The sequence below is a fragment of the Ochlerotatus camptorhynchus genome, unplaced genomic scaffold (assembly GCF_037179485.1).
Source record: "Ochlerotatus camptorhynchus isolate MF236.1 unplaced genomic scaffold, CSIRO-AGI_Acam_v1.1 ptg000304l, whole genome shotgun sequence".
In the NCBI taxonomy this organism is placed as follows: domain Eukaryota; kingdom Metazoa; phylum Arthropoda; class Insecta; order Diptera; family Culicidae; genus Ochlerotatus; species Ochlerotatus camptorhynchus.
In genome coordinates this window covers 7879-35550 of record NW_027040792.1, presented here as the reverse complement: position 1 = coordinate 35550, position 27672 = coordinate 7879, and the positions used below count along the sequence as shown (strand labels likewise).

Below are 27672 nucleotides of genomic sequence, written 5' to 3'. Positions count from 1 at the left end.
ACCGAAAAGTAAACTATTTATAGTCGGTTAGATCATGGCGATATAAGCATTAACATCTCCACAGGATCATCACCGATCGTTTCAAACATGTGCTGCACTCTCATTGGTGGAAAAATGGCAGCACAGCGAACAAAAAATAATCGATTAGTTGTTAATCGAGTAATTAAAAAATGGGACATCTCTGATTTTGGTGGGATTGTTTTGATAAAAATGAGCGCAAAATTTCATCTCTTCCGAGGGGGCAGCAAAACCACAAAATTACCTTGAATACGGGGGGTTCTCATTGGATGAAAGGGACCGTGAAAGAAGACACTAAAATAGAAAGTTTTTCTTCCGACAGTTTCATCTTAGTATTCATCTTTGGTTTCATCTTAGTATTCATCTTTGGATTTAGTGTCAACGATCAAAAATTTAAATCTTGATTTAAAAATCGAGGTGAATGTCTACGGGATCGATAAAAATATCATTGTGCTCAGAAAACGAAGCTCTATCGGGTGATGTATAAACATCTGTATATTTTTCGAAGTTAAACAACCCAATTAACCACTTTATTCGAGCACTTAAAATGACGTTTACTACCACTCGAACTTTGAAATAAAACATTATTTTGAGATTTTTTCTTCTAGAACCTCGATAATAGTAGCCAACATTTGTGCGTTTTATAAAAAAATAGAAATTATTTGGTCCAGTTTTGTGAAATAGCTGGTAGAAAGTCACGCTAAAACCATAGAGGTAACTCTAAGACCACTGGGTCCCGAAGAAAATCATTATTATTTTTGGCTCACTCAGTACCAGAACAACGGTCCCAAGCAGTCCCAAGCTATTTCACTCACCCCTGCATGTTCTGCATGAATCCACACACCCCTGATGTTATCTGTCAAACTTTCATAGCGAATCAAAACAAACATAGTGTAGTAATAGAATTTCAACTAGAATAGGGTACGTTAATCGTTTGCTTGGGACCAATAGGCTACTAAAGTGGTGAGCCAATTTAAAATCGTTAGTTTCGTATTGATTGTTGCTAAAACTGCTTGACAAAGTGGTCAATTGAGCTCTCCGAGCAGAATCTCACGAAGCGTGTATAAATTCATATGATTTTGAAAGTTCTCAAAGCACCAAATGCAATTTTTATACAATGCGTACACGCTATTTCAAAACTACCCAAATTTGGGTAGAATCCACCCAGATCGGTCAAAACTGAACCTACCCAAAAATGGGTGAACTGTGTTGGGAGTGACAAGTAGACAAACGAACAACGTTGATCGGATTCATTGACGAGTGCACGGATGGATTTGAGTTCACTCACTCGACAAAAAGTGACACAACAGCGGGGCCCTGTTTACTAAAAATGAACACATATGTGTTCATTTTTAGTAAACAGGACCCCGCTGTTGTGTCACTTTTTGTCGAGTGAGTGAACTCAAATCCATCCGTGCACTCGTCAATGTCGATGTTGATCATTTGACAACTTATCAGTCCCAACACAGTTTACCCATTTTCGGGGTAGGTTCAGTTTGGACCGATCTGGATGTATTCTACCCAACTTTGGGCAGTTTTGAAAAGCCTGTATGCAGCTGGAGAAGATTGTATAAACAAAACTACCCAAAAATTGGGTAGAATCCACCGAGATAGGTCAAACTGAACAACATTGATATGATTTCGACGGACATTTTTTGGGTAGGTTAGGTTTTGACCGAAGGGAAAGACATTGTAATCTCTATACTAACTTAATATATTTAAAAGATTAGGAAAGATTAGGCGGGATTAAAAAGATAAACGATGTTTATGATGCCATCTTTCAGAAAGCACTACGGGAGACTTTTAGCTTCAGTGTATATTTGAATATGTACAAAAATGGCAAATAATCAATCACACAACCAACAATCAATACGAAACTAACGATTTTAAATTGGCTCACTACTTGACTAGCCTATTGGTCCTCAGCAAACGATTAACGTATCCCATTCTAGTCGAAATTCTAGTTCTACGCAATGTTTGTTTTGATTCGCTATGAAAGTTTGACAGATAGAATGAGGGGTTATTGGTTTTTCCTATGTTTCAAGGGGTGAATCGATTAGCTTGGGACGGAAGAGAGTACCAGAGCTGAGCCAAAAAGCTGAGCACATTATTTCGGGACCTATTAGTCTTAGAGTTACCTCTATGGTACCAGAGCTGAGCCAAAAAGTTGAGCACGTTTCTTCGGGACCTTCTAGTCTTAGAGTTACCTCTATGGAACAACCGAGGAAGGCTTCAAACGTTCCAGACAATTTTTATGAATTTGCGTTCCCGATGGAGCAGGTTCCGGACGATTGCGGTGAAGATTTCCGATACTGCCTACGAAAGTTCCAGTCGAGGTTGGAAGTGGATTTCCCCGGAGTTTTCAAACGATATCCAAGTAGTGGGTTTCATTCAGTTTCGGTGGATATTTTCGATGCTGTCAATTGGGTTCTTTAAAGGTATTGAGGTAAATGCATATTCGTAATCTGCATTAAAAATGGAACCCAAACCCGAAATTTCATCAACTTTGATACGCTGGAACTATTTTAAATAAGTACGATTGCATTTGCAAAAATCACCTTATTAGCGCCCCTCGGTGTCACTTTGTATAGAGCTTTTTGACGTTTAATCGGCGCACACTACTGTACCATAGAGGTAACTCTAAGACTAGAAGGTCTCGAAATAACGTGCTCAACTTTTTGGCTCAGCTCTGGTACTCTCTTCGGTCCCAAGCTAATCGATCCACCCCTCGAAACATAGGACAAACCAATAACCCCTCATTTTATCTGTCAAACTTTCATAGCGAATCAAAACAAACATTGCGTAGTACTAGAATTTCGACTAGAATAGGGTACGTTAATCGTTTGCTTGGGACCAATAGGCTACTAAAGTGGTGAGCCAATTTAAAATCGTTAGTTTCGTATTGATTGTTGACTGTACCATTTAAAACGAACGAGTGCGAGCAAGAGGGAAACAGATTAGTGGGAAAACAAACCGTCCATTCATCCATGTGTGCTAAATAGAGAAAGATGATAAAACGTCAAAAAGGTCTATGCGAGCGAGCTGTCAGTTTGTCAATTTAGTGTCAAACAGTGTAGTTATTATTTTGCTTCAAATCTTGATTTAAAAATCGAGATGAATGTGTGTGGGTTTGAAAAATAAATATCGTTCTGCTCAGAAAACGAAGTTCTTTTATATATCATATGAAACCGATATATTTTTCAAAATTTAAGAACCCAATTAAGGTTCCGGTGGATTTTTCGGAAATCCTTACGAAACAGGTTCCAGAAGATTCCGTCGGAGCTTTTAAATGCTGCCAACGAATGTTTCACTGGATGGCACATCCAGCTCCGTAAAGGATTCAGAAAATCTCCTTCAAAATCGACTTGAGCCTCCTTCGTCGACCTCGTCAGGCACTGATGGAGATTTGCAATGGTGCCAACGAAAGTTCCGGTGGATTTTTCGGAATTCTCAACGGAGCAGGATCCGTTTCTATTCCGGTGGAGATTTTCGATGCTGCCAAGTAAAGTTCCAAAGGATTTTTTCAAACGTTGTCGACGGAGGAGGTTCAAGTCGATTTCGGTGAAGATGTTCGATTCTGCCAACGAAAATTCCGGTGGATTTCTATGCATACTCGATGGAGGAGGTTCCAGTTAGTGGAGGTTCTTTGATGCTTCCAACGGAAGTTCCGATGTTTTTTTTTCTGAATTCTCGATGAAGCAGATTTCAGTTGATTTATGTTGGAATTTCGCGATGCTGACAACGAAAGTTTCGGTGGATTTTTCTGGAGTTCTTGCAGAAAAATCCAACAGAACTTTCGTTGGCAGCATCGAAAATCTTGACCGGAATCGACTAGAACCTTCTTCGTCGATGTCAGAAAAATCCACTGGAACTTTCGTCAGTAGCATCGAAAATCTTGACCGGAATCGACTTGAACCTGCTCCATCAAGAATTCAGAGAAAAAATACCGGAACTTTCGTTGACAGCATCGAAAACCTCCAGTTGTTCGACTTGAACCTGCTCCAATAAATAAAGAAATGAATCGTTATAGCATCCGGTGGAAACTAACGATTTTAAATTGCCTCACTACTTGACTAGGCTTCTACCAACAATCAATACGAAACTAACGATTTTAAATTGGCTCACCACTTTAGTAGCCTATTGGTCCCAAGCAAACGATTAACGTACCCTATTCTAGTTGAAATTCTATTACTACACTATGTTTGTTTTGATTCGCTATGAAAGTTTGACAGATAACATCAGGGGTGTGTGGATTCATGCAGAACATGCAGGGGTGAGTGAAATAGCTTGGGACTGCTTGGGACCGTTGTTCTGGTACTGAGTGAGCCAAAAATAATAATGATTTTCTTCGGGACCCAGTGGTCTTAGAGTTACCTCTATGCTTCTACCGTAGAGGTAACTCCATAGAGGTAACTCTAAGACCAGAAGGTCCCGAAGAAACGAGCTCAACTTTTTGGCTCAGCTCTGGTACTATCTTCGGTCCCAAGCTAATCGATACACCCCTCGAAACATAGGAAAATCTTCGAACCCCTCATTTTATCTATCAAACATTCATAGCGAATCAAAACAAACATTGTGTAGTACTAGAATTTTGACTAGAATGGGGTACGTTAATCGATTTGCTTGGGACCAATTGGGTCAAGTAGTGAGCCAATTTAAAATCGCTTGTTTCCACCGGTTGCTTCTACTCCTGTTCTGTTCGCTCAGCGAACCCTAAAGGGCCACCCACATTAGATCCTTTTGCGTTGCGTTGGCCTTAATTTGACAGTTAGACAATAGATCTAGCTATCACTTTGCAGCAATGTGTCAGTTCCGGATCTAATGTGGGTGGCCGTTAAAGGACAGCATTTCTGAGACAGCTTCTACGCGATTTGATCTCGTGTGGTGTGACATTTTAAAAAGCGAGAGTATGAAATGCTTCAACGGGTTTAGAGAGAAATACAAACATCAACAATTATGCGTTGGATTTCGGAAAAGAAATACGAACAATCTGTTAAATATAATCCATGTATTTTTGCCATTACACAGAAATCACCTTATGGTGCAAAAATTACATATATGATACATCTGCATGAATTAAGTTGTTCAAGTTGTTGTTTGCTCTGATCACTAGTTCCTCTTTCCGTACCGCTTTCTGTTGACGAACGGCCTCCCAGTGCTAGCCTCCCCTCCGGTCATCCGTAGCGTCAACACATTCTTCACCGAATTGTACGACCCGCCTATAAACGCGGCAAACTTCAACAGTTCGTTCTTGTTTATGTTCAATCCACCGTGAAGTTGATCCACATTCAGCACTCCATTGTCCAACACAAATGCCATTGCCAGATAGTGAGTCAGAGCCTTGTGTTTCGAATATTTTGTCTTCAACGGTTTATGATGGTGGACTTCGGAAAACTTTCGTCTTATTTCAAAGTACAACTCTTTTGAATATGTCGACAGTGTCATTTTTTCAAAGTTACTAGCGTTCGTTTGCAGCAGCAGAGATAAGGCATCCATGTACAGGCAAATCTGTAGCGTGCGAACATTTTCATCAGAGTCTGGTTCCTTCGACTGCAGAGCCGCCTTTACCTTGTTCGTCAGATAGACATTGGACAGTTCTAGCGTTTCCGGATCCTTTTGCATTAGCCCCAATCCGGCGGTCTTCATGCTGTTGAGAACCGGCTCCGACAACAAGTCTTCCAAACGATACAGTTCGATTGGCGTTTTCGCTTCCGGATTTCTCGGTGGCTTTATGCTGGCCAAGATCAACTCTCCTTCCACTTTGGTCTTCAAAAACGCATTTTCTTCGGTGAACTGCTCGTCGTCGTACGCCCGGACCGTCTGCTGAATGCTATCATTCATCACATCGATGTTGCTACCGGACCGTTCGATACGCTCCAGAGCTCGAATGGCCACCTTACCGCCGAACTTCCGCATCACCGTTAGCGAACTCTCCTGCTCCTGGAATTTGTTCTTGTTGTCGTCGTAGCAGGCGTTCAGCATGGTGCATTCCTCCAGCTGGATGAGACGCATTTTGCCGGTCTTTTTGCTCCGGATGGCCACGTAGGTGTCCATCAGGTCCGACGGGAGTCCCTCGCCCAGATAGCCACGGTACGCTTGCTGACCGCTGATGACTACCGCCATCCGGGAAGGCTTGGCGCCCGGGTCACCTTCGCGGGTTGCCCGATCGACGTCCTCGGCACGGAAGCACTGAATCTGGCTGTCGTTCTTGTAGCCCATTTCGGCGTTCTGGAAGTTTACTGTGGAAGGGAGATGAAGAAAAGAAATTTTTTTGTTAGTTTGAGGTTAGAATTGATTGGCCTTTCAAGGAAGTGCGAGCGGAAAGTTTAAGGAACTTCCAGCGGAAAGTTCAAGGAAGTTCGAGCGGAAAGTTCAAGGAACTTCCAGCGGAAAGTTCAAGGAACTTCCAGCGGAAGGTTCAAGGAACTTCCTACGGTAAGTTCAAGGAACTTTCTACGGAAAGTTCAAGGAACTTCCAGAGGAAAGTTTAAGGAACTTCCAGCCGAAAGTTCAAGGAATTTCCACAGGAAAGTTTAAGGAACTTCCAGCCGAAAGTTCAAGGAACTTCCAGCGGAAAGTTCAAGGATCTTTCTACGGAAAGTTCAAGGAACTTCCAGCGAAAATTTCAAGCAACTTCCAACGGAAAGTTCAAGGAACTTCTAGCGGAAAGCTCAAGGAACTTCTAGCCGAAAGTTCAAGGAACTTCCAGCGAAAAGTTCAAGGAACTTCCAGCGGAAATTTCAAGCGGAAAGTTCAAGGAACTTCTAGCCGAAAGTTCAAGGAACTTCCTACGGAAAGTTCAGGGAACTTCCTACGGACTACGGAAAGTTCAGGGAACTTCCTAAGAAAAGTATGGGAAATTTCAGCGAAAAGTTCAAGGAACTTTCTAGGGAAAGTTCAAGGAACTTCCAGTGGAAATTTCAAGGAACTTCCAGCCGAAAGTTCAAGGAACTTCCAGCCGAAAGTTCAAGGAACTTCCAGCGGAAAGTTCAACGAACTTCCTACGGAAAGTTCAAGGAACTTCCTACGGAAAGTTTAAGGAACTTCCTACGGAAAGTTCAAGGTACTTCCTACGGAAAGTTCAAGAAACTTCCTACGGAAAGTTCAAGGAACTTCTAGAGTAAAGTTCAACGAACTTCCAGCGGAAAGTTCAAGGAACTTCCAGCAGAAAGTTCAACGAACATCCTACGGAAAGTTCAACGAACTTCCTACGGAAAGTTCAACGAGCTTCTTACGAAAAGTTCAACGACTTTCTATGGTTCAAGTTCAAGGAAGTTCTGAAAAAAGGTCAAAACTAGATTCAAGAAATTTCGTAGTACTTCCAAAAGGATGTTTTAATAATATGAACGTTACAAGATTCTTAATGAATTTCAAGGAACAAGGAAGCTCCTAGAATTTCCAAATATAATAGTACTTCTGGATCGAATCTGGAGGAAGTACACAGGAAAATCTAGAAGCGGACCACTGAAAGATCTGGAGCAAGCCCACATTAAGATCTAAAATAAATCCACAGGAAGATCTGAAAGAAGCAAACATGAAGATCTGGAGAAAGTTCACTGAAAACTCTGAAGGCAGTCCACAGGAATAACGCAAGAAAATTCACAGAAAGAACGGTAAAAAGTCCACTAGAAGATGTGGGGGAAATCCACAGGTAGATCTGGAGTAAGTCCGCAGGAAAGTCTGAAGGAATTCCACAGAACAATCTGGAGAAAGTTCACAGGAAGATCTGGAGGAAGACCTCAGGAAGGCCTGGAGTAGGTCGACAAGAAGATGTGGAAAAAGTTCACAGAAAGGTCTGGAGGAAGACCGCAGGAAGACCTAGAGGAAGTCTACAAGAAGATCTGGAGAAAGTCCACAGCATGCAGATCTATTTATTTATTTGTCGTAAATCAGAGTAGACCGTTTTGATACAATCATAATTACATTTTATGTCGTACGGAGGAAGATCTGGAAGAAGTCACCAGGAAGATCTGGAGAAGGTCCACAGGAAGCCCGTAGGAACATCTGGAGGAAGTCCGCAGATAGATCTGAAGGAAGTCCACAGGAGGATCCGAAGCAGGATCTGGAAGAAGTTCACAGGAAGACCTGGAGGAAGTTTGCTGGAAGACCTGGAGGAAGGGCACAGGAAGACCTTGAGAAAGTCCACAAAAAGACCTGCAGGTAGTCTATAGGAAAATTCTGGATAGAGCTGGAATTAGGGCGTAACAGCTTTTGTAAACAATGATTTCTCTCGATGATATCTAGAAAGCCAAGGCTCGCCTACTCAAATCAACGTCACCATCGAGTAGGGGAAGACTTCCCCTTCCCGTTGGTTATGTTGGTTGGCGTGGGCGTGCCTTGAGTTTCGAGAAATCATCGAGAGAAGTCATTGTTTACAAAAGCTGTTTCGCCCTAATTCCAGCTCTATCAAGAATTATGTCCACATGAATATGTAGAGGATGTCAACAGGAGGATCCGAAAGAAGTTCTTCGGAAGACTTGGAGGAAGTCCGCAGAAAGATTTGAAGGGAGTCTACAAGAAGATCTGCAGAAAGTCCACAGTAGTCTTGTAGTCTTGAAGAAGATTAGGAAGAAGTCCACTTCTGGAGCTCAGGAAGATCTGGATTAATTCCACTAAAAGATTCAGGAAGCTTACAGGAACAACTGGATGAAGTCCACATGAAGATCTCGAAGAAGCCCGCAAGAAGATCTGAAGGAAGTCCACTGTAAAAGCTGGAAGCAAATCTCAATTTTAGATGGTCGAAAAATCTCCAGAATAAATCTACGAAAATTCTTTTTTCATCTCTTGCATCTCAATCTACTGTAAATCGCTCTCAATTTTTTTGCAGGAAATCTTCAAAATCTTCATCAATCTTCTTTCTATGGACTAAGCGTGCGCACATCTCACAACAGCAAAAAGAAAGTTCTAGATAGAGCTGCAATGAGGGCGTAACAGCTTTTGTAAACAATGACTTCTCTCGATGATGTTTCGAAAGTCATGACACTCGCTGGCAAATCGACATCACCATCGGGTAGAAGAATACGTGATGGATATGTTGGTTTGTGTAGGCGTGGCTTGAATTCATAGAAATCACCGAGAGAAGTCATTGTTTACAATGGCTGTTACGTCCTAATTCCAGCTCTATCTAGAGTTTTTCTGCATCAGCTAAACACAATCTTTTGTGCATCGTAGATAGAGTCGTCCCCCTCGGACTACCCAATAATTGAGTCACTATTACCATAGAGGTAACTCTAAGACTAGAAGGTCCCGAAATAACGTGCTCGACTTTTTGGCTCAGCTCTGGTACTATCTTCGGTCCCAAGCTAATCGATTCACCCCTCGAAACATAGGAAAACTCACTAACCCCTCATTTTATCTGTCAAACTTTCATAGCGAATCAAAACAAACATAGTGTAATACTGGAATTTATACTATAATGGGGTACGTTAGTCGATGTTCTTGGGACTAATAGGCTAGTCAAGTAGTGAGCCAATCGTTAGTTTCGTATTGATTGATTGATTGTTGCTATTACTAAATAAATGAGTAACAGTTCCCTTTAAAATGCATTGTTTCGTCATTATTGAGTATTTTTCGTTTACCGTGTACAACATCCCCAAAAACTTTACTTACACAAAACGGGATTATCCCGTTTATCTTCCATCATGGCGACATCGGTAATTTTTGTTGTTTTCATAGCACGGCACTTCGGAAATTTCCTCCAATTTTTCGTATTGATACAATCGCGATTTTATAAAGAAATACTAAATTTTATTTCACAATTCACACGAGCGTTTCGCACCCGCACGCGTTATTTATTTACAATTACTATGGCTCTTCTTTATCGCTTGGGACAGTTCAAGCTTCGGGCTAACCTCACCCCCGATCAAACTGTCATCATCACTAATCATCGACCATAAAAAAAAAACTGTAAACAAACCGCATCCGCGGTGCATTTCTGTCAACGTAATCAAAAAATGTCTGCCCTGGCTGCCTGCAGATCGTCGAGACTGCGAGACGGAGAACAAGCACCAGCGAACAAGCACTATTAAACACATCATCACAAATTCGAGTATCGCATCAGATAGCATCACCCACGCATGCTGGTTAGTTCACTGAATTCGGCTTCCGGTTAATTTTTTATGTTAAAAGTTTCAGCGAAAATGGTTTTAGTTTAACCATTGCTGATAGTGCTGCTGCTGCTGCCAAGAGAATAAAGAAAAATAAACAAAAACTGGTTTCCGTGACCTCTTTTGCCATCATCCGTCAGCAAGTAACTCTCGCATGAAGATGGCTCCAAGTAAGTGCTGCTCGAGTTCCTTTCTAAAAACAGAATTAGTGTTTTCAATTTAAATGAAACGTTTCCCCCTTTCATGCCAGAATCGACCAGCAACAACCTGAAGTACCTCAGCCTGATCACCCTTACGTTGCAGAATGCCATCCTGGGGCTGAGTATGCGGTACGCCCGGACCCGACCGGGTGATATGTTCCTCAGTTCGACGGCCGTCGTGATGGCCGAGGTGGCCAAACTGGTCACCAGTCTGGTGCTGGTGTTTCTGGAAGAAGGTAAGAATGTCCACCGGCTGAAGGCCGCTCTGCACAATACGATCGTGAAGCAACCGATGGATACGCTCAAAATTTGCGTGCCCTCGTTCCTGTACATTCTGCAGAACAATCTCCTGTACGTTTCGGCGTCCCACCTGGACGCGGCGACCTACCAGGTGACGTATCAGTTGAAGATTCTGACGACGGCTGTATTTGCGGTGATTATCCTCCGGAAGAAACTGTTCCCAACCCAGTGGGGTGCCCTAGTGGCGCTGGTGGTCGGAGTGGCCACTGTACAGCTGGCGCAGACGGATTCCAGTGGGACGGCCGCCTCCCGGCAGCAGCAGATGCCAGGTGGGTTGTAGCCGGGATGACACGCTGCCGGCAGCATTCTACAACTTCCTGTCTTTTGTTTTAGGTGAACCGGATCAGAATCGGCTGCTCGGTTTCAGTGCCGCCTTGGGTGCGTGCTTCCTGTCCGGCTTCGCCGGAATCTACTTCGAAAAGATGCTCAAAGGTGCGGACATCTCCGTTTGGATGCGAAACATCCAGCTCAGTTTGCTGAGTCTGCCCTTCGGCCTGTTGACTTGCTTCGCAAATGATGGCGCGAAACTCACCTCCGGCGGGTTCTTCTACGGCTACGATGGCTTCATTTGGTACTTGATCCTGCTGCAGGCCGGTGGCGGTCTGATCGTGGCCGTCGTCGTCAAGTATGCCGACAACATCCTGAAGGGCTTTGCCACCTCGTTGGCCATCATCATTTCCTGCGTGGCGTCGATGTATCTGTTCGATTTCAATTTGACGCTGCAGTTCACCTTCGGAGCGGCGCTGGTAATCGGGTCGATCTTCCTGTACGGCTACGACCCGAACCAGGCGGCGAAGCAGAAGATCATCAAGCTGAATCCCGACAGCCAGGAACGGCTGCTGGCGGAAAAGGTTTGAACACTCAGTATTCGATTGAGTAAACTGAATCGTAGTTTTTTTTTAAGTTATCTATGACGTATTTTTGACGAGAATGCAATGTAAGCTTAAGTTACTTAAATTTGGATGAGACGTAACGCTTTTAAGTTCAAAATAAAGATTTTTATCATCAATGGCCCCTAGAATGCTAATTTCTCCCCCCACGTTCCCTATGATTGCAATCATCTGCTGATCGTTTATCTGTCAAATCGCACACACATTCCCACATCATTGTGTGAAGGATGATGCGCACTCAAAATACCGCTACTTTTTCCATCGACCAGTCGTCAGCAGTCAGTCTTTCGTTTGACTTGCTTCCGTTTGGTTGGTTATTATGATTGATGTCGGGTTGTTGAACGTACGTGTGCGTGTCTGGTTGGTCAATTTTCGGCCGAATTTTTGTTTGATTCGTCGTGAGTGCAACGAAAAAAAAAAACAATAACATCACCATTTTTCGCACAAAACAATTTGAATTTTGTTTTCCCGCTTGATAATTGAATATACATTTTTGAAAGGGGCAGGTGGTTTTTGGAAATCGGTAAAATTTTGCACAACGTATCATTGAAGGCGGTCGACGGTCGTACGTGTGTGCGTTTGTGGGTTCTGTCAACGGAGAAAGCGGTGTGTGAGAATTTAATTTAATGACTGAAGGGTGCAATTGGTACAATAATTAGCTTGTTTAGTATGTAGAGTTGGATGAACAGTATTTAGAAATATCCGTTTGAAAGATTGTCGTGTACATTTCTCATTGGGCTGTTTTGATCTCGTGTTTACTCGTTTTGGGCGAGTTGGCAGGAAAGAGACGGAAGGTAAGTTTTGTGATTGTTGTGCAATGTATTTTTGTGTGGGTAGATGCAGTGCAGGGCAGCCAGATGAAATCAAAAAAAGTATGACACGAGCGTAGATTTGACGTAGGAGTTTTTGCTCGGTATTAATATTCGGCGACTGTGTTAGGGAAACCACTTTTCCCATCACGGAAACGCCTCGTTTTCTGATGGCGCAAATGACGTATTTTCCAGCACAAAATGCACGGAATTTTTAGTTGATTCTATAGAAAATTTATTGGAGGAATTTCTTGCTAAAATTTTCCGCGAGATATTCGCGATCAATCATATAAATTCGAGATTTTTTTTGCTTTTTTCTAACGTCCTGGAGAAAACTTTACCTTAATTCGAAGTGTTTCTGGTTAAGTGACAAGGTCACTTGTATTTACCACTTCAATACTGTTACGCATTTGACCTCAAATGTTTGATCAAAGAGCTTTGGGGGTGATGTGGCTGGCAGCAAGGCGAGCGAACGTTCAATGAAAGTGTAGTAGGCCTAGATGTAGTAGGTCTTGCCTGACTGTCATAAGTTAGAGATCGATTCTTTATCCGACCTCTTAACAACAGCTTGTTTTACTTGCTGGCCTTGGTTACGGATATACCAATTGGCGACGAGGAAAATTTTGGAAGCACCTCGAACCTCGAAGCAAGAAAATGTCTGACGAGGATCTTCGGAACGCCATCCTGCAGCTAACGAATCTCATCACGAGGCAGCAGCAGCAGATTGAAAACCTGGAAACTCGGGGAAATCCGACTGCTGGCAGTGAGAATATTATTGAGTCCTTGGCAAGCGGGATCCAGGATTTCCAGTACGATCCGTACGGAGGAGTTTTCTTCGATGGCTGGTATGCGAGGTACGAGGATGGCTTTACAAAGGACGGCCAATCCCTGGACGCAAGTTAAGCACGCCTCTGCATGAGAAGTACGTCAACACCATTCTTCCCAAGCATCCCCGGGACTTCACCCTGGACGAAACCGTCACGAAACTGAAGAAACTGTTCGGTCGACAGAAGTCGGTTTTTCATTCCCGTTACCAGTGCCTCCAGTATGCAAAAAGTGACGCGGATGACTTCACATCGTATGCTGCCATGGTGAACAAACACTGTGAAGCGTTTCAGCTGTCCAAGCTCACACCGGATCAATTCAAAGCTCTCCGTTTCGTCTGTGGACTCCAATCGCCACGGGATGCGGACATAAAGGGTGTCCACGATGAAATTGCCACACTATGAAATTGCTCTAAATTTTTAACCGTTGGGTAGAATTTAATGAAAATTTGGGTGGATTTAGTTCATAGTGCATTATTTACATCCTGCAAGTTTTAAAGTCCTGTGATCAAAACTCGCGGAAATGGAGTCGAAAGAACAGCTCGTGCGTGATAAAATCTTGCGCATTCATCACGAGAACAAGGATCTCTCGCATCGTTCCATCGCTAAAACGTTGGGAATCGCGAATTCCACGGTGTCGCGAGTGATTAAGCTTCGAGGAACGGTTGACCACCGATCGGAAGCCCAGAAGTGAAGGAAAAAGTATTCCGTACAACACCAAAAATCACAACCGCGTAGTTGGGGCCTTCAACCGAAATCCGAACGCCTCCGTTAGGGATGTGGTTAAGAAGCTGCACCTAAGCCGAAGTTTTGTCCAGAAGGCCAAAACTAAGGCTGGGCTTCGAACGTTCAAGGTACAAAAGGCCCCTACTCGCGACGAGAAGCAGAACAAGTCCGCCAAAACCCGTGCCAGGAAGTTGTACCTCAACATGCTGACGAAAGTTGAATGCTGCATCATGGACGACGAAACATATGTGAAGGCCGACTTCAAACAGATCCCCGGCAACCTGTTTTTCACGGCCAAGGATAAGTTCAGCGTTCCGGAGCATGTCCGCACTCAGAAGATGTCCAAATTTGCGAAGAAATTCCTGGTTTGGCAAGCCATCTGCACGTGCGGGAAGCGGAGTGCACCTTTCGTGACCCAGGACACGATGAACGGACAGGTGTACATAAAAGAGTGCCTCCAGAAGCGGCTGCTTCCTCTCCTGAAGGCCCACAACGTCCCAACAATCTTCTGGCCGGATTTGGCCTCATGCCACTACTCCAAGGACGTGCTGAAATGGTATGCGGACAATAAGGTCAATTTCGTGCCGAAAATGTTCAACCCTCCCAACACTCCGGAGCTCCGCCCCATCGAGAAGTACTGGGTGATTATGAAGCAGCACCTTCTTAAACGACCTAAGATAGTGAAGACAGTCGAGGAACTGAAGAAAGTATGGGTTTACATGCAAAAAAACGGTTGATTCACAGGTTGTGCAGAATCTTATGGCCGGGGTTAAGGCCAAGGTGCGGGCATTTGCGTATGGACTGTAAATAAAATACGAGTAAAATGGTAAAATGAAGTTTAATAGTTATTTCTCAATCCCTGAAAATTTGATGGCAATCGGATGAAAACTCGAATTTTGCGAATCAATTTTGTGTGTGGCAATTTCATCGTGGACACCCTTTACGAGCTAGGTTGATCTCGAAATTGGAAGCCGACGAAACCGCAGTGAACGAATTGGGAGAAGCCACCAGCAAGGTAACCCTGGAGAACCTCGTGGAAGAATGCCATCGCGTGGCCAATCTCAAGCAGGACACATTGATGGTGGAGAACAAAGAAGCACGCAACGTCAACATTGTTTCTCGCAATCAGAATAATCCTGCCTCAAAAAAGAACCAAGAAGTGCCGAAAACGCCATGTTGGAAGTGTGGCGACCAGCACTATGTTCGTGAGTGTCCGTTCGTTTCGCACACCTGTTCCAGATGCAAGCAACAAGGACACAAGGAAGGTTATTGCAACAGCAACAAGAATGCTCCGTCGAAACCGTTCAAACAGGCCAAATCCAAAGAGAACGTGAAGACAAAAAGCATCTACACGGTTCGCAACATCGGAAGCAAGCGGAAATTCATCCCGGTCGAGCTCAATGGTGTAGCAGTCAAACTTCAACACGACTCGGCGTCCGACATCACCATAATCTCAGAAGAAACATGGATCAGCATCGGACAGCCGACCCACTAAACCGACGGAAGAATCTGCAGTTACAGCTTCTGGTGGCAATCTCAACCTTTTCGCTGAGTTCCAGACCGAGATCACCATCAAGAATGTTACCAAGACTGGTCGCATTTTCATCTCAAGCAGCGCTGAACTCAACGTTCTAGGAATCGAGACTATGGATCTGTACACCAACGTTCTGATCAGTTCACCAATCAACTCAAGCAACAGTTTCCGGAAGTTTTTCGAAGCACGCTGGGTAGATGCACAAAAGCGCAAGTGAAGTTGTACCTCAAGCCTGACGCACGTCCTGCATATTGCCCGAAACGACCAGTAGCGTACGCTGCACTCGCCAAGGTGGACGCAGAACTTGAGAGGCTCCAGCAAAACGGTATAATTTCTCCAGTTCAATTCTCGGACTGGGCAGCACCAATAGTCGTCGTACGCAAGTCGGACAATGTATCAGTCCGTGTATGTGGCGATTATTCGACGGGGCTGAACAACGCGCTAGAATGTGACCATCATCCACTGCCTCATCCTGACGACCTCTTTGCGGAACTAGCTGGAGCACGTTACTTCACTCATCTCGATTTGTCTGACGCTTACCTACAGGTCAAGGTCGAGGAGGAATCGCGAAAGCTACTCACGGTCAACACGCATCGTGGACTGTTCCAGTATAACCGACTACCCCCCGGAGTCAAGTCGGCACCCGGCGCTTTCCAGCGCATCATCGACAGCATGGTGGCCGGCATCCCTGGAGTCAAGCCGTATTTGGACGACATCCTCATCGCTGGTCGCACCAAGCAGGAACACGATCGCAGTCTCTACGCTGTTCTCGAGCAGATCCGTGAGTATGGCTTTCACCTACGCCTCGAAAAATGTCATTTCGCACTCTCCCAGATCAAGTTTCTCGGACACATCGTGGATAAGGACGGTATTCGGCCTGACCCTTCAAAAACAGAAGCCATTTCCAAGATGCAGTCTCCGAAGGATGTCCAGCCACTCCGTTCCTACCTCGGTGCTGTCAACTACTATGGTAGATTCGTTAAGCAGATGAAGCAACTCAGGGCTCCTCTGGACAGCCTCCTCAAGAAAGATGCACGCTGGAACTGGACCAAGGATTTCCAGAAGTCTTTCGAGCAGCTCAAGGCCATTCTACTTTCCGACCTGCTGCTTACACACTACGACCCGTCCAAGGAAATCGTTGTTGCAGCAGATGCATCGAAGTGAAGGCAATTGCGCACGCCTCGCGCTCACTGACCCCAGCAGAGATGAACTACGGACAAGTGGAGAAGGAAGCATTAGCCCTGATATTCGCTGTCACCCGTTTCCACAAAATGCTGTATGAACGACACTTCCTCCTGCAAACCGATCATCAACCGATACTCAAGGTTTTCGGCTCAAAGAAAGGTATTCCTGTTTACACAGCAAACCGTTTGCAGCGCTGGACCTTGACACCTCTGCTGTACGATGTCGACATCCAACACGTTTAATCGATGAATTTTGGCTATGCAGATTTTCTATCCCGGCTAATGTCATCGCAGCATAGACCAGATGAGGATTACGTCATAGCCGCCGTGTGCGTCGAATCTGAAGCAAAAGCAATTCTCGACGACACCATCAGCAACCTTCCAGTCACGCACCACACCAGATGATTGTGGCTGAGACGCGAAAGGATCCAGTTCTTCAGCAAGTGGTGAATTTCCTTAACGAAGGTTGGCCAGCAAATGCGAAGCAAGTTGCTGATTCTGATGTCAAGAAGTTCTTCGCCAGACGAGATGGACTTCAAGTTGTCGACAACTGTGTTATGTTCGGCGATCGAATCGTCGTCCCATCAAAGTTTCGAAAGCGGATCGTTCGTCAACTGCATCGTGGACACCCAGGAATGGACCGAATGAAGTCTCTGGCCTAACGTTGACGACGATGTGGAGCAATTTGTCCGTCAGTGCACTGCATGTGCTGAAGCAGCAAAGTCCCCGACAAAAGCAACCTTGGAGTCATGGCCTCTCCCGGACAAGCCATGGCAACGTGTCCATATCGATTTTGCTGGTCCGATCCATGGATACTACTATTTCGTCATGGTAGATGCTTTCTATAAGTGGCCCGAAATTTTTCGCACTCAAGCCATTACCACAACTGCAACCCTGAATATGGTGCGTGAAACGTTTTCTCGTTACGGCAACCCAGACACATTGGTCTCAGACAACGGAACGCAATTCACCAGCGAGCAGTTTCAACAGTATTGCCGTGCAAATGGTATCACCCATCTCCGCACTGCTCCCTACCACCTGCAGTCCAACGGCCAAGCGGAGCGATTCGTTGATTCACTCAAGCGTGGCCTCAAGAAGCTAGCCAAGGGGGAAGGATCACCCACACTGGAGCACCTGCAGACATTCCTTTCGGTGTATCGTTCAATCCCAAACCGAAACACACCGCAGTCGACGTCTCCAGCAGAAGCATTCCTCGGAAGACCAGTGCGCACCACTTTGGACCTACTGAAGAAACCTGTTCCTGTAACTGAAGCTGTCAAGAACCACAAACAAAACGAACAGTTCAATTGGTGGCATGGAGCAGTCAAGCGCGAGTTTGAAAAAGATGACCTGGTCTACGTTGAACAGCATCGCAGAAACGCCATGTCCTGGATTCCTGGTCGAGTCATCGAACGGAAAGGTTCCGTCAACTATATCGTTGCACCAAAGCTGGTGAGGTCGCACGTAAACCAAATGCGCCCTCGTCACACTTCTGATGATCCAGAGCAAGCGACGCAGCAACTACCATGGGAAATCCTGCTTGATGAAATTCAAGATGAAGCTGTACCGTTGGATCCAGAAGTGCCATTCAATCACGATGTCCCTATTCCTGTTGGTTCCGTATCACTCGAAGCTGACGGTCAAGTGGCAAGTACGTCTGGCGAAAATCCTTTTTCGACAATCGATCATGAACCTGCTGCTCAAGATGGAGAACTTCAGTCCGCACAAAAGCCCGTGTCATCTGAAGCAGTTGGAGACTTTATTCGACGTTCTGTACGAGAATCAAGAATTCCAAGATGGCTCTCTTCCTATGACATTTTCTAAAAGGGGGAGATGTAGTAGGCCTTGCCTGACTGTCATAAGTTAGAGATCGATTCTTTATCCGACCACCAACCAAGATAGACGTAATAAATAGTAGCTCTTAACAACAGCTTGTTTTACTTGTTGGCCTTGGTTACGGATATAACAGAAAGTTAACTTTTAAACAGAATTAATTTATGGTGGTCCTGAAAAGAACCGTTTTGTCGTGATGGTTGAGTAATGCTGAGCAATTAGGGTTTTCAACACGGATGAGGCTGGCGAGCTGTATGTTGTTTGGAACCAGGGTGACGCGCTGCAACTGAATCCGATCAGTAGCGGTGCGGCTTCTTCCTCCTTCTTTGCTGAATCGAGGGCTCTTGAATCGGGCATCTCTGCTAAAGGTGATTTTGGCAGTCTCTAGGTCAACGAACCTGTACCCCTTGTGTTCCATGGAGTACCACACGAATGTGACTTTACGAGCCTTTCCATCGAGTTTGCTCCTCTTCATGTTTGGCACGTGTACATACGCAACACTACCGAAAATCCTAAGGTGTCCCAGATTCGGCTTTCGTCCCCATCAGACCTCGTAGGGATTCTTCAGCACAATCTTAGATGGCAATCGGTTCTGAAGATACGTTGCGGTAAGAACAGCTTCGCCCCAGTATCGCTTCTCAAGACCAAAATCAAGGAGCATGCATGTTGCCATTTCCATGATCGATCTATTGTTCCTTTTACGGTTTACGTCCTAAATTGTTCTCTGCCCAACGCACATAGTCGACAATGTTCTGCATTGCTTCCGACTTGTTCTCCAGCAGGTTAGTGACGGTAAACCTAATATACTCGTCGATGATGTGTATCAAGTATCTATTTCCGCTAGGAGTGACGGTTTTCATCGGGTCGCAAAGGTCCGTGTGGACGATATCAAGGGCTTGAAACGACTTCCTTTCAGTTACTTTAGAGAATGGGGCTCGGGATGCCTTCCCTTATAGATCACATTCACACACAAGTTTCAAGCTAAAGTCACTCACCTGCATTCCGGTCGCAAGCTGTTCCTTACCGATGTGCTCAGCAGCCGCCCAGTCGCAGTGTCCTGTCCGCCGATGCCGCGGATGATGACAGTTCTTCTTGTGCTGTCCCGATGTTGCCTGCAACGATGATTCAGCAACTCTAAGGTGATACAGACCACCATGATGGAAACCCATCGCCACGAAAGTCCCAGAGTTCACGATTCTGCAGCCTTCATTGTTGAAATGCATTTCCAAGTGATTCAAAGTCAGCCGATCCTCAGAGATTAGGCTGGTAGACGCTACCGGCACATATTTCACATTTTCCATGCTTGGTCACTTCATTGTTACTGTCAATACCGTGTACAACATCACTACCTTCTCCAAGGATCTGAGTCCCGCTCCCTTCGGCCATGGTAATCCAGCCAGCAGGAAACTCATTCAGTTAGGTAAAAAACGAGGGGGGTGACACATCTAAATCTCAAGTTTAGATGGTCAACAAATCTCACACTAGCGAATCAATCTTCGAACAATCTTCTTTCATTTGTCGCATCAGCGATGCATCATCAATTTTTTGCAGGAAATCTTCAGAATCGTCATCAATCTTCTTTCTAACTACTCAGCGTGCGCGCTGCTAGCCACAACAAAACACAATCTTTTTTGCATCGTAGATAGAGTCGTCCCCCTCGGTAAAAAACGACTTATTGTTCGTCATATATACACTGTCTATGATTCAAGATTGACGGTTTCCATTCAAACTAGAGGTACAAATATGAGGTACCTAAGCTCGTTGACGGCATTCTTATGACGGACTGTGGAGAGAGCGGGCGACCAGCATAGGACCACCAGCAGAAGGGGTAGTGGCACTAGCGGACCAACAGAGGTAGCAGCAGATTCGTGGAACCGTGACCGATGCTGGAAACCGCGAAAATGGCGCAACTCTTTCTTGCGAGCATGCTACTGGCGCTCCCGGAGAGGGTAGATGAAATTTCCCCGACAGGGTAGAAGAAATTCCCCCGAGAGGGTCGAAAAAATTTCTCCGAGAGGGAAGATATTTCTCCAAGTATTTAGAACAAATTCCTCCGATAAGGTAGAAAACATTCCTCCGAGAGAGTTGAAGAAATTCCCTCGAGAGGGTTGATAAAATGCCCCGAGAGGGTTGATAAATTGCCCCCGATCTTCAATTAAGGAGAATAATAAAGTCCATAGCAACCCGGAACAAACACTCGAGGCCTTGGCAACGAACATCAAGAAGAGACCAAGGTCCGATTGCTGCTGAGGAAGTCGGATACACCGTCACACACCCGGTACACCAACTACATCCTGCCGAAGTTTCCAAAAGACTTCAATTTTGCTGACACAATCGAAACCCTCAAGAAGATCTTCGGATCACAAACCTCCATCTTCAGCAAGCGATATCAGTGCCTGCAGCTGGTGAAATCTGAAGCAGAAGACATCATCATATGGAGGCAAAGTCAACCGTGCTTGCGAGGATTTCGATTTCAAGAACGTGAAGATTGACCAATTCAAATGCTTGGTGTTTGTCTGCGGTCTCAAAAGCCATTGCTATGCAGACATACGAGGCAGGCTAGGTACTCTCCCGGATCGAAGCTAAAACACCAGAAGCTCCCGTAACTCTCCGGTGGACACATCCATGATCGAGCGTCAGTCAAGCTCGAAACCAACGGTGCACGCAGTTCAGGAGAAGAAGGGAACCTCTCGACAACAACAGTCTTCGCAGACGGAAGGTAATTCGCCTCGCACACCTTGTTGGTAATGCGGCCAGATGCACTATGTTCGGGATTGTCCATTCTCGAATCATCAGTGCAACCGTATCGGCCACAAGGAAGGCTACTGTGGCTGCTTCTCCAAAAAATCCGTTTAAGCAGCATCACTCAACCAGCTTTTCCTACGTCTTCAGGAGTATGGATTCCACGTCAAGGCAGAGAAGTGTAGTTTCTTCCAGTCGCAAATCCGCTACTTGGGACACATCGTGGACCGACAAGGTATCCGTCCAGACCCCGAGAAAATCAAAACCATCACTGCAATGCCACCTCCAACCAACATCACTGAGATGCGACCGTTTCTGGGCACGGTCAACTTCTACGGAAGATTTGTGCGCAACCTACAAGAATTGCGCTATCCCATGGACAAGCTTCTCAAGAAAGAAACGAAGTGGAAATGGACATCGAAGTGTCAGCAAGCTTTCGAAAAGTTCAAGACAGTTCTTCAATCAAACTTGTTGTTGATTATCGTGGCAGCAGACGCATCAAGCACTGGCATCGGTGCAGTAATCTTTCACCAGTTTCTCGATGGCATCATGAAGGTTGTGACGTGCACCCGCAGAACGTAATTATGGACAACCTGAAAAGGAAGGACTTGCGTTAGTCTACGCATTGACGAAGTTCCATAAGTATTTGCTCGGACGACATTTCACATTGTTGACCGACCACAAGCAATTGCTGTCTATTTTCGGTTCAAAAAAGAGCATTCCACTCCACACTGCGAACAGACTGCAACGCTGGACACTCACGCTGCTCAATTACGACTTCGAAATTCAACATGTGTCCACCAACGACTTTGGATGTGCAGATTTGTTATCCCAGCTCATCGGCCGAACCAATCCACCAGAGGAAAAATTTGTGATTGCATCACTAACCATGGAAGAAGATTTGGTAAGCATCCTGGCAGACACAACGGAAATAGTACCAGTTTCTTTCGCAGCACTTCGAAAGGCTACAGCAACAAACAGCACTCTTCAAACCGTTGCCAAGCATATCCATGTTGGTTGGCCCAACAAAACTCTCTTCGATGCTGAAGCTCAACCCTACTACAACAGACGAGAATCGCTCAGTGTAATCGACGGCTGCGTGATGTTCGGCGATAGAGACGTCGTTCCCAACATGTTTCGACGAAGGATCCTGCAACAATTCCACCGTGGTCATCCAGGAATGGTTCGTATGAAGGCAATTGCAAGAAGCTTTGTATACTGGCCCGGTATGGATAACGAGATCGTGGAATTCGTCAAACGCTTCGCACCATGTTCCACAGCTGGTAAAGCTCCGACGAAAACGACACTAGAATCGTGGCCCATTCCAAGTAAACCCTGGTCCCGGATTCTCATCGACTATGCAGGACCTGTAGATGATGGTCGACCCGCACTCCAAGTGGTCTGAGGTGCACGTAACCAAATCGGCAACAGCGAAAGCCACCATCAAACTATTGAACAAGTCATTCGCTACATTTGATGTACCCGAGATAATCGTATCCGACAATGGCACTCAGTTTTCAGGACACGAATTCCAAGTATTCTGCACCAATATTGGTATTCGGCACATCCGCACCCCACCTTACCATCCACAATCCAACGGTTTGGCTGAAAGATTTGTGGACACCGTGAAAAGAAGCCTTCGGAAAATTCGTTCGGATGGAGTAGAAACGCTTGAGGAAGCGCTGCAAACATTCCTGCAAGTATATCGCTCAACTCCAACCAGCGATCTTGGCGGAAAATCCCCTGCTGATATGAAGGTATTGACGATCCAGAACCAACAGATGCAATTGAGGAGGCAGCCCATCCGGGAACTCCACTCTTGGAAAGAGGATGGCGTATGATTCAAATTCCGGCCCGTTTCAAACCCTACTGGATGACAAAACCTTAGGGGGAAATTTTGGATCATAGCAATCACTGGAACACTATATAAACGGTGAAATTGACAAGTATTGATGCATGATACGTTAAACCTTCTTCTTCTCTGAAGGACAAAAATAGCTTGGATTTTCGATTCGGCTGGTCTGATTCCCCTATGGGAGATTCTGTGCCCCTTGAAGCACTAATTATGTTACCCTGAACAGACATTTGTCTTTCCTGAAGGAACAACGTGGACAGAACGGGGCCATAATGAACAGGCCGAGACTTAACGAACAAAAGAATGTTTTATTAAAGCAAACTTGAATTGCTCACATCGAGCTCTTGAATTGGATTGACTGCAAAAAATAACAGGAGTGACCAGGTCAGGTAATCCAACGACTACTTTGATTTCATTTCCCTTCGATGATGACATCGTTCAAATACCAGTAAGTTCCATCGCAGCCTAGCAAAACCCCGTTCATGGTATTTTGGAACAGTTCTGGCGTGGTCACCAGGCCAAATGGTAGACGGTTAAGTTGGAACAAACCACGATTCGTGATGAATGCAGTGGCATTGGCATCACGTGACTCCTTCTCCTTCGCCAACTCGATTTGTAGGAATGCCTCCCTTATGTCTAGTTTGCTCTAAACTCCTCCTTTTCCCAAGCGCATGTAGTCATTGACAATCGGCATAGGATGATGCTTCCTCAAGACAGCCTCGTTGACTCGACGAAGGTCAAGACAGAGACGCGGCTCGCCATTTTCCTTACCCCTACAACCACTAACGGAGTCACCCAGCTAGTGGGCCCCGACTTGACCTCAATAATGTCACGCTGTAATAGTTGATCATTTTTTCGGTTGACAGCTTCTTCAAGAGGAATGGGAATCCTTCTCATCGGTTGGAATACTGGAACTGGCATTTGGGTCCATGTGAATATAAGGCATACATTATTTTAGTGAACGGCTTCAATGCTTCGACTGGTCTGTATCCCCACACGTAGGACACTTAGCCCTTTAGCAGTGACGTCTCCTAATATGCAACGTTATACCATAGAGGTAACTCTAAGACCACTGGGTCCCGAAGAAAATCATTATTATTTTTGGCTCACTCAGTACCAGAACAACGGTCCCAAGCAGTCCCAAGCTATTTCACTCACCCCTGCATGTTCTGCATGAATCCACACACCCCTGATGTTATCTGTCAAACTTTCATAGCGAATCAAAACAAACATAGTGTAGTGATAGAATTTCAACTAGAATAGGGTACGTTAATCGTTTGCTTGGGACCAATAGGCTACTAAAGTGGTGAGCCAATTTAAAATCGTTAGTTTCGTATTGATTGTTGGTTATACCCTGGACAGACTAGACTATGGCTTATATAATTTAATATAGGCTGTCTTGCAATGAGCACTCATACATAGGATTTCAAGTGAAAACTAGATGTATGAGTGCTCATTGCAAGACAGATACATTACATGATACAAGCCATATTGACGAGTGCACGGATGGATTTGAGTTCACTCACTCGACAAAAAGTGACACAACAGCGGGGCCCTGTTTACTAAAAATGAACACATGTGTTCATTTTTAGTAAACAGGGCCCCGCTGTTGTGTCACTTTTTGTCGAGTGAGTGAACTCAAATTCATCCGTGCACTCGTCAATTCTGTCCAGGGTATTAGCCACCTTTCACAACAAGAAACTCTGCAGGTGTTTCACGTTCGCCTACTGCAATGAGTGATACGAACGATCCCAATATACACCAACAGCCTCAGTACCGTATGTTTTCAAGATTCGAGAGGATCCCTTTTGCCGCGGATACACTTGTATGACCTACTATGAGCATGAGCATTATTTGTATAATAATTATGAGTTTGGCATTTGGATGACACAATATTAGCATGAGCATTATTTGTATAATAAATTATCAGCACATCCATGGTCACACTTGTACGTTAGCATACGCTACATGAACATCAAAAAATTTTAAATGTAGTCAAAACAGACACATTTTGAAGACTTTGAACGCAGAACCATAGTCAAGATCCAAGAAAAATGTTGCTGTCTTAGTAATGACCCATTTAACCTAGTGATTGCATCGGCTGTCGGCTTTATATGTACTTAATTAAAATGTATATCGCACAACCGGGAAACTGCTAATCGGAATTCACTGACTCCTGCCAACACTGCATCTACCGTGTTTGTGTGTAAAAATCGTAAAAAACAACCACCCACAGCAATTTGTACAAACAACACTGTTACTTTTCGCATTACCCGCACACAACCAACAACTTATCGTTTTTCTGCCACTATATACTTTCAGGAACCATCTCGGCTGATGACGACGGTGCCCGAGCGAGAGAGCCGTCGCAAACATCAGTCGGAAAACAGAATCCTACTCCCATTGAGGCACCCCAGCGTGAGCGAGCGAAACGAACGGCTGGGCGATTGGGTGCGCCGCGACGCAACCGAACAGTGTTTATGACAGCTGCTTTTGACATACCGTCTCACCACGAGCTGACTTGCTGACCGATCCACCACCAAAACAGCCCCACACGAGCAAGCAGCCCACCAACCATCGTTAAAAGAACATTATTTACGTATTTAATTATTGCTGCTGCTCAAGCAAACTGGCTGCGCTTCTACTATTAGCAGCAAGTTCGTTCGTTCGTTCGCTCGAATCGTCGGAACGGATGGTCATTACTTTATACGCCGCGCCGCGAGTGAGTTCGATTCCGAGTGTGTGTCACCAGCAGCTTTAGGTGAATCGAAAGCGAGGAAAAAATTTATTGTTGTGTGATCGTCTTTCAATCATCCTAATACAGTACGTGCTCGAAAAAAAAAAGAAGTGTTAATACAAAGGCCTCTGCTGAGTGCTGATAGAGATGATCATCGTTTGTCTATAGGTAGTGGCTTGTAGTAGGACGTGCATTCTGAGGAACTATCCGAACGAAGGAAGATCGTCAGTCATTGCAGCAGTGCGCGCTGTGTGTAACGAGATTCGGGTGTGTATTTGTGGGTGGCCACCGAAAACGGAGACGAAAAACTACTGAGTACATAGCAAAAGGTGGTGACGACGACGACGACGGAGGAAGAATATTGTCACACTACAGGTTCACCTCTCGTTCTGGAGGACAGGGGAAGAAAATTTGCAAAAATTCGACGATCACGCGGGAACCAGTGCGGGAGTGATTTCGCGGAAGAAGCTTGCTCGGGACTGTTGCAGCCGCAGGGTCGAGAAGGTCGAGTCCGGGAGTGCAACGTGTGTGTGTGTGTATGTGTGTGAGTGTGTGTATCTCGCGAAAGATCAGATGGAAAAAAGTCTTATTTTTAGGTGTAATTTTCCGATACATTTTTTCTCCCGTCGACCGACCGTCTCGTCCCGTATGGGATTTTTTCGCATCATTTTCAATTGTGTATTGTGTGTTGTCGTAGGACTGTTGTAGGAAGAGGAAAATTTGCATGTGTTGTGAGAAACGAGCATCGTCTTGTCGTCGGAGTGAAGAGTGAATAGTGCGCTGCAGCAGCAGTCGACGGAGATCTCCGGGAGTCAATTAATTGGGGTACCTAAGTGGAAGCTAGCTCTTCGGTAGGGCCAAGCTACATATCTGCGTTTACAAAGTGTGCCATCAAATAGCAGTTCGTTGTCTAGTACCGAGTCGACGGCGACGACGACGAGAGGAAGGTGAAGGTCGTACGTCCAACTGAGAATCGTCAGTTTCTGGAAGCGAAAAAGGCAAACGTCGAAGCTAGTAGTTCTAGTTGAGCGTGATTACGGAAGTTCGATCGCGCGCGAGAGACAGAGAGCAACCCGTTCAAGATCAATGCCAAAGGCGGAGCAGCAGTACTAGACGCAGAAACGGGACGGCAGTAAAGTACAACTACAACTATCAATCACCTCGAAGAGAGTAGCACATAATGAGACTCGCTCGATGATAGTGAATCGGTTTTGGCTTTTTAGTTTTGATTTTCCGTCTGGAATCTTCCGGGGTACAAGTCGGTTCGGTTCTAAAACATCCTAAATCTTAGTGTTCCGACGTGTCGTGGACGTACACCGACCTTGTGTGAGAGTGCGTGCGTGTGTGTGGCGTGGCAGCAGAGGGCGCGAGGAAATGAAACCTCCCCAATTCGTACGAGCAATCGGAAGCTGGCTTCCCGTGACTTTACTGCTGCTGCTAGTCGTGTTTGTGTCGTGCTTCGGCGCTGCCGATGACATACAACCCAACTCAAGGCAAACCTATTCAGCACAACAGCATCAACATCAACAGCAACAGCATCAGCAGCACAAAGTTCCCTCACATCAGCAGCAGCAGCATCATGATCAGCGTGGCAGCAGCAGCAGCAACAGCGGATCTCGAGGTGATTCGGTAGGATCACCTGCTGCCAGCTCTGCTGCCAAGGCAGACGGTGCCGGTGCAGACAGTTCAAAATCGTCACCTTCCGGTGGAGGAGGAGGCGGTGGCGGCAGCAGCAATCGGATGCTGGAGACCCGCAACTCCTACGCCGTGCTCAGCCAGGCTATGTCCCAAGCCGTTCATCATGAATTCGGTATGTATCACGAGAAGCGTTCGCAGCTCTCCCCCTTATTTCAATAAATAACTAAACGATTGAGCACACCGCATGCACACTAATCTAATCACACATTGAATGTA

At 45.3% G+C, this 27672-nt stretch overlaps 3 protein-coding genes across 14 annotated transcripts; 2 read left to right on the top strand and 1 right to left on the bottom strand.

Moving 5' to 3' along the window:
- Window positions 1-5113: 5113 nt before the first annotated feature.
- LOC135707190 (uncharacterized) lies at window positions 5114-9714 on the bottom strand. The gene is made up of 2 exons (XM_065228940.1): window positions 9628-9714; window positions 5114-6257 (listed from the first exon to the last, which is right to left on the bottom strand). Exons 1-2 carry the CDS (start codon window positions 9689-9691, stop codon window positions 5128-5130), a joined length of 1194 nt encoding a protein of 397 aa, XP_065085012.1. The 5' UTR covers window positions 9692-9714; the 3' UTR covers window positions 5114-5127.
- Window positions 9715-9994: 280 nt separating this feature from the next.
- On the top strand, window positions 9995-11633 carry LOC135707189 (UDP-N-acetylglucosamine transporter-like). Its single transcript, XM_065228939.1, has 3 exons — window positions 9995-10294; window positions 10375-10893; window positions 10958-11633. The coding sequence occupies exons 1-3, from the start codon at window positions 10279-10281 to the stop codon at window positions 11479-11481; spliced, it is 1059 nt and encodes a 352-aa protein (XP_065085011.1). The 5' UTR covers window positions 9995-10278; the 3' UTR covers window positions 11482-11633.
- Window positions 11634-11818: 185 nt separating this feature from the next.
- On the top strand, window positions 11819-27646 carry LOC135707191 (NALCN channel auxiliary factor 1-like). Of its 12 annotated transcripts, none has more exons than XM_065228947.1 (3): window positions 12145-12308; window positions 25344-25743; window positions 26456-27646. In XM_065228947.1, the coding sequence occupies exon 3, from the start codon at window positions 27133-27135 to the stop codon at window positions 27613-27615; it is 483 nt and encodes a 160-aa protein (XP_065085019.1). In that variant the 5' UTR covers window positions 12145-12308; window positions 25344-25743; window positions 26456-27132; the 3' UTR covers window positions 27616-27646. The 12 variants fall into 12 exon arrangements, with proteins under 12 accessions (XP_065085021.1, XP_065085022.1, XP_065085019.1 ...); XM_065228944.1 differs by having other exon boundaries at window positions 25344-25782; XM_065228942.1 differs by having other exon boundaries at window positions 25344-25844.
- Window positions 27647-27672: the final 26 nt, after the last annotated feature.

Excerpts from the sequence above, each read along its gene's own strand:
- LOC135707191 (XM_065228949.1), top strand. The coding sequence starts at position 27,133 with ATGAAACCTCCCCAATTCGTACGAGCAATCGGAAGCTGGCTTCCCGTG.
- LOC135707190 (XM_065228940.1), bottom strand. The coding sequence starts at position 9,691 with ATGAAAACAACAAAAATTACCGATGTCGCCATGATGGAAGATAAACGG. Across the intron at positions 6,258-9,627 it reads ACGGGATAATCCCGTTTTGT|TAAACTTCCAGAACGCCGAA; the intron begins GTAAGTAAAGTT and ends TCCCTTCCACAG.
- LOC135707189 (XM_065228939.1), top strand. Across the intron at positions 10,894-10,957 it reads CCGGCAGCAGCAGATGCCAG|GTGAACCGGATCAGAATCGG; the intron begins GTGGGTTGTAGC and ends CTTTTGTTTTAG.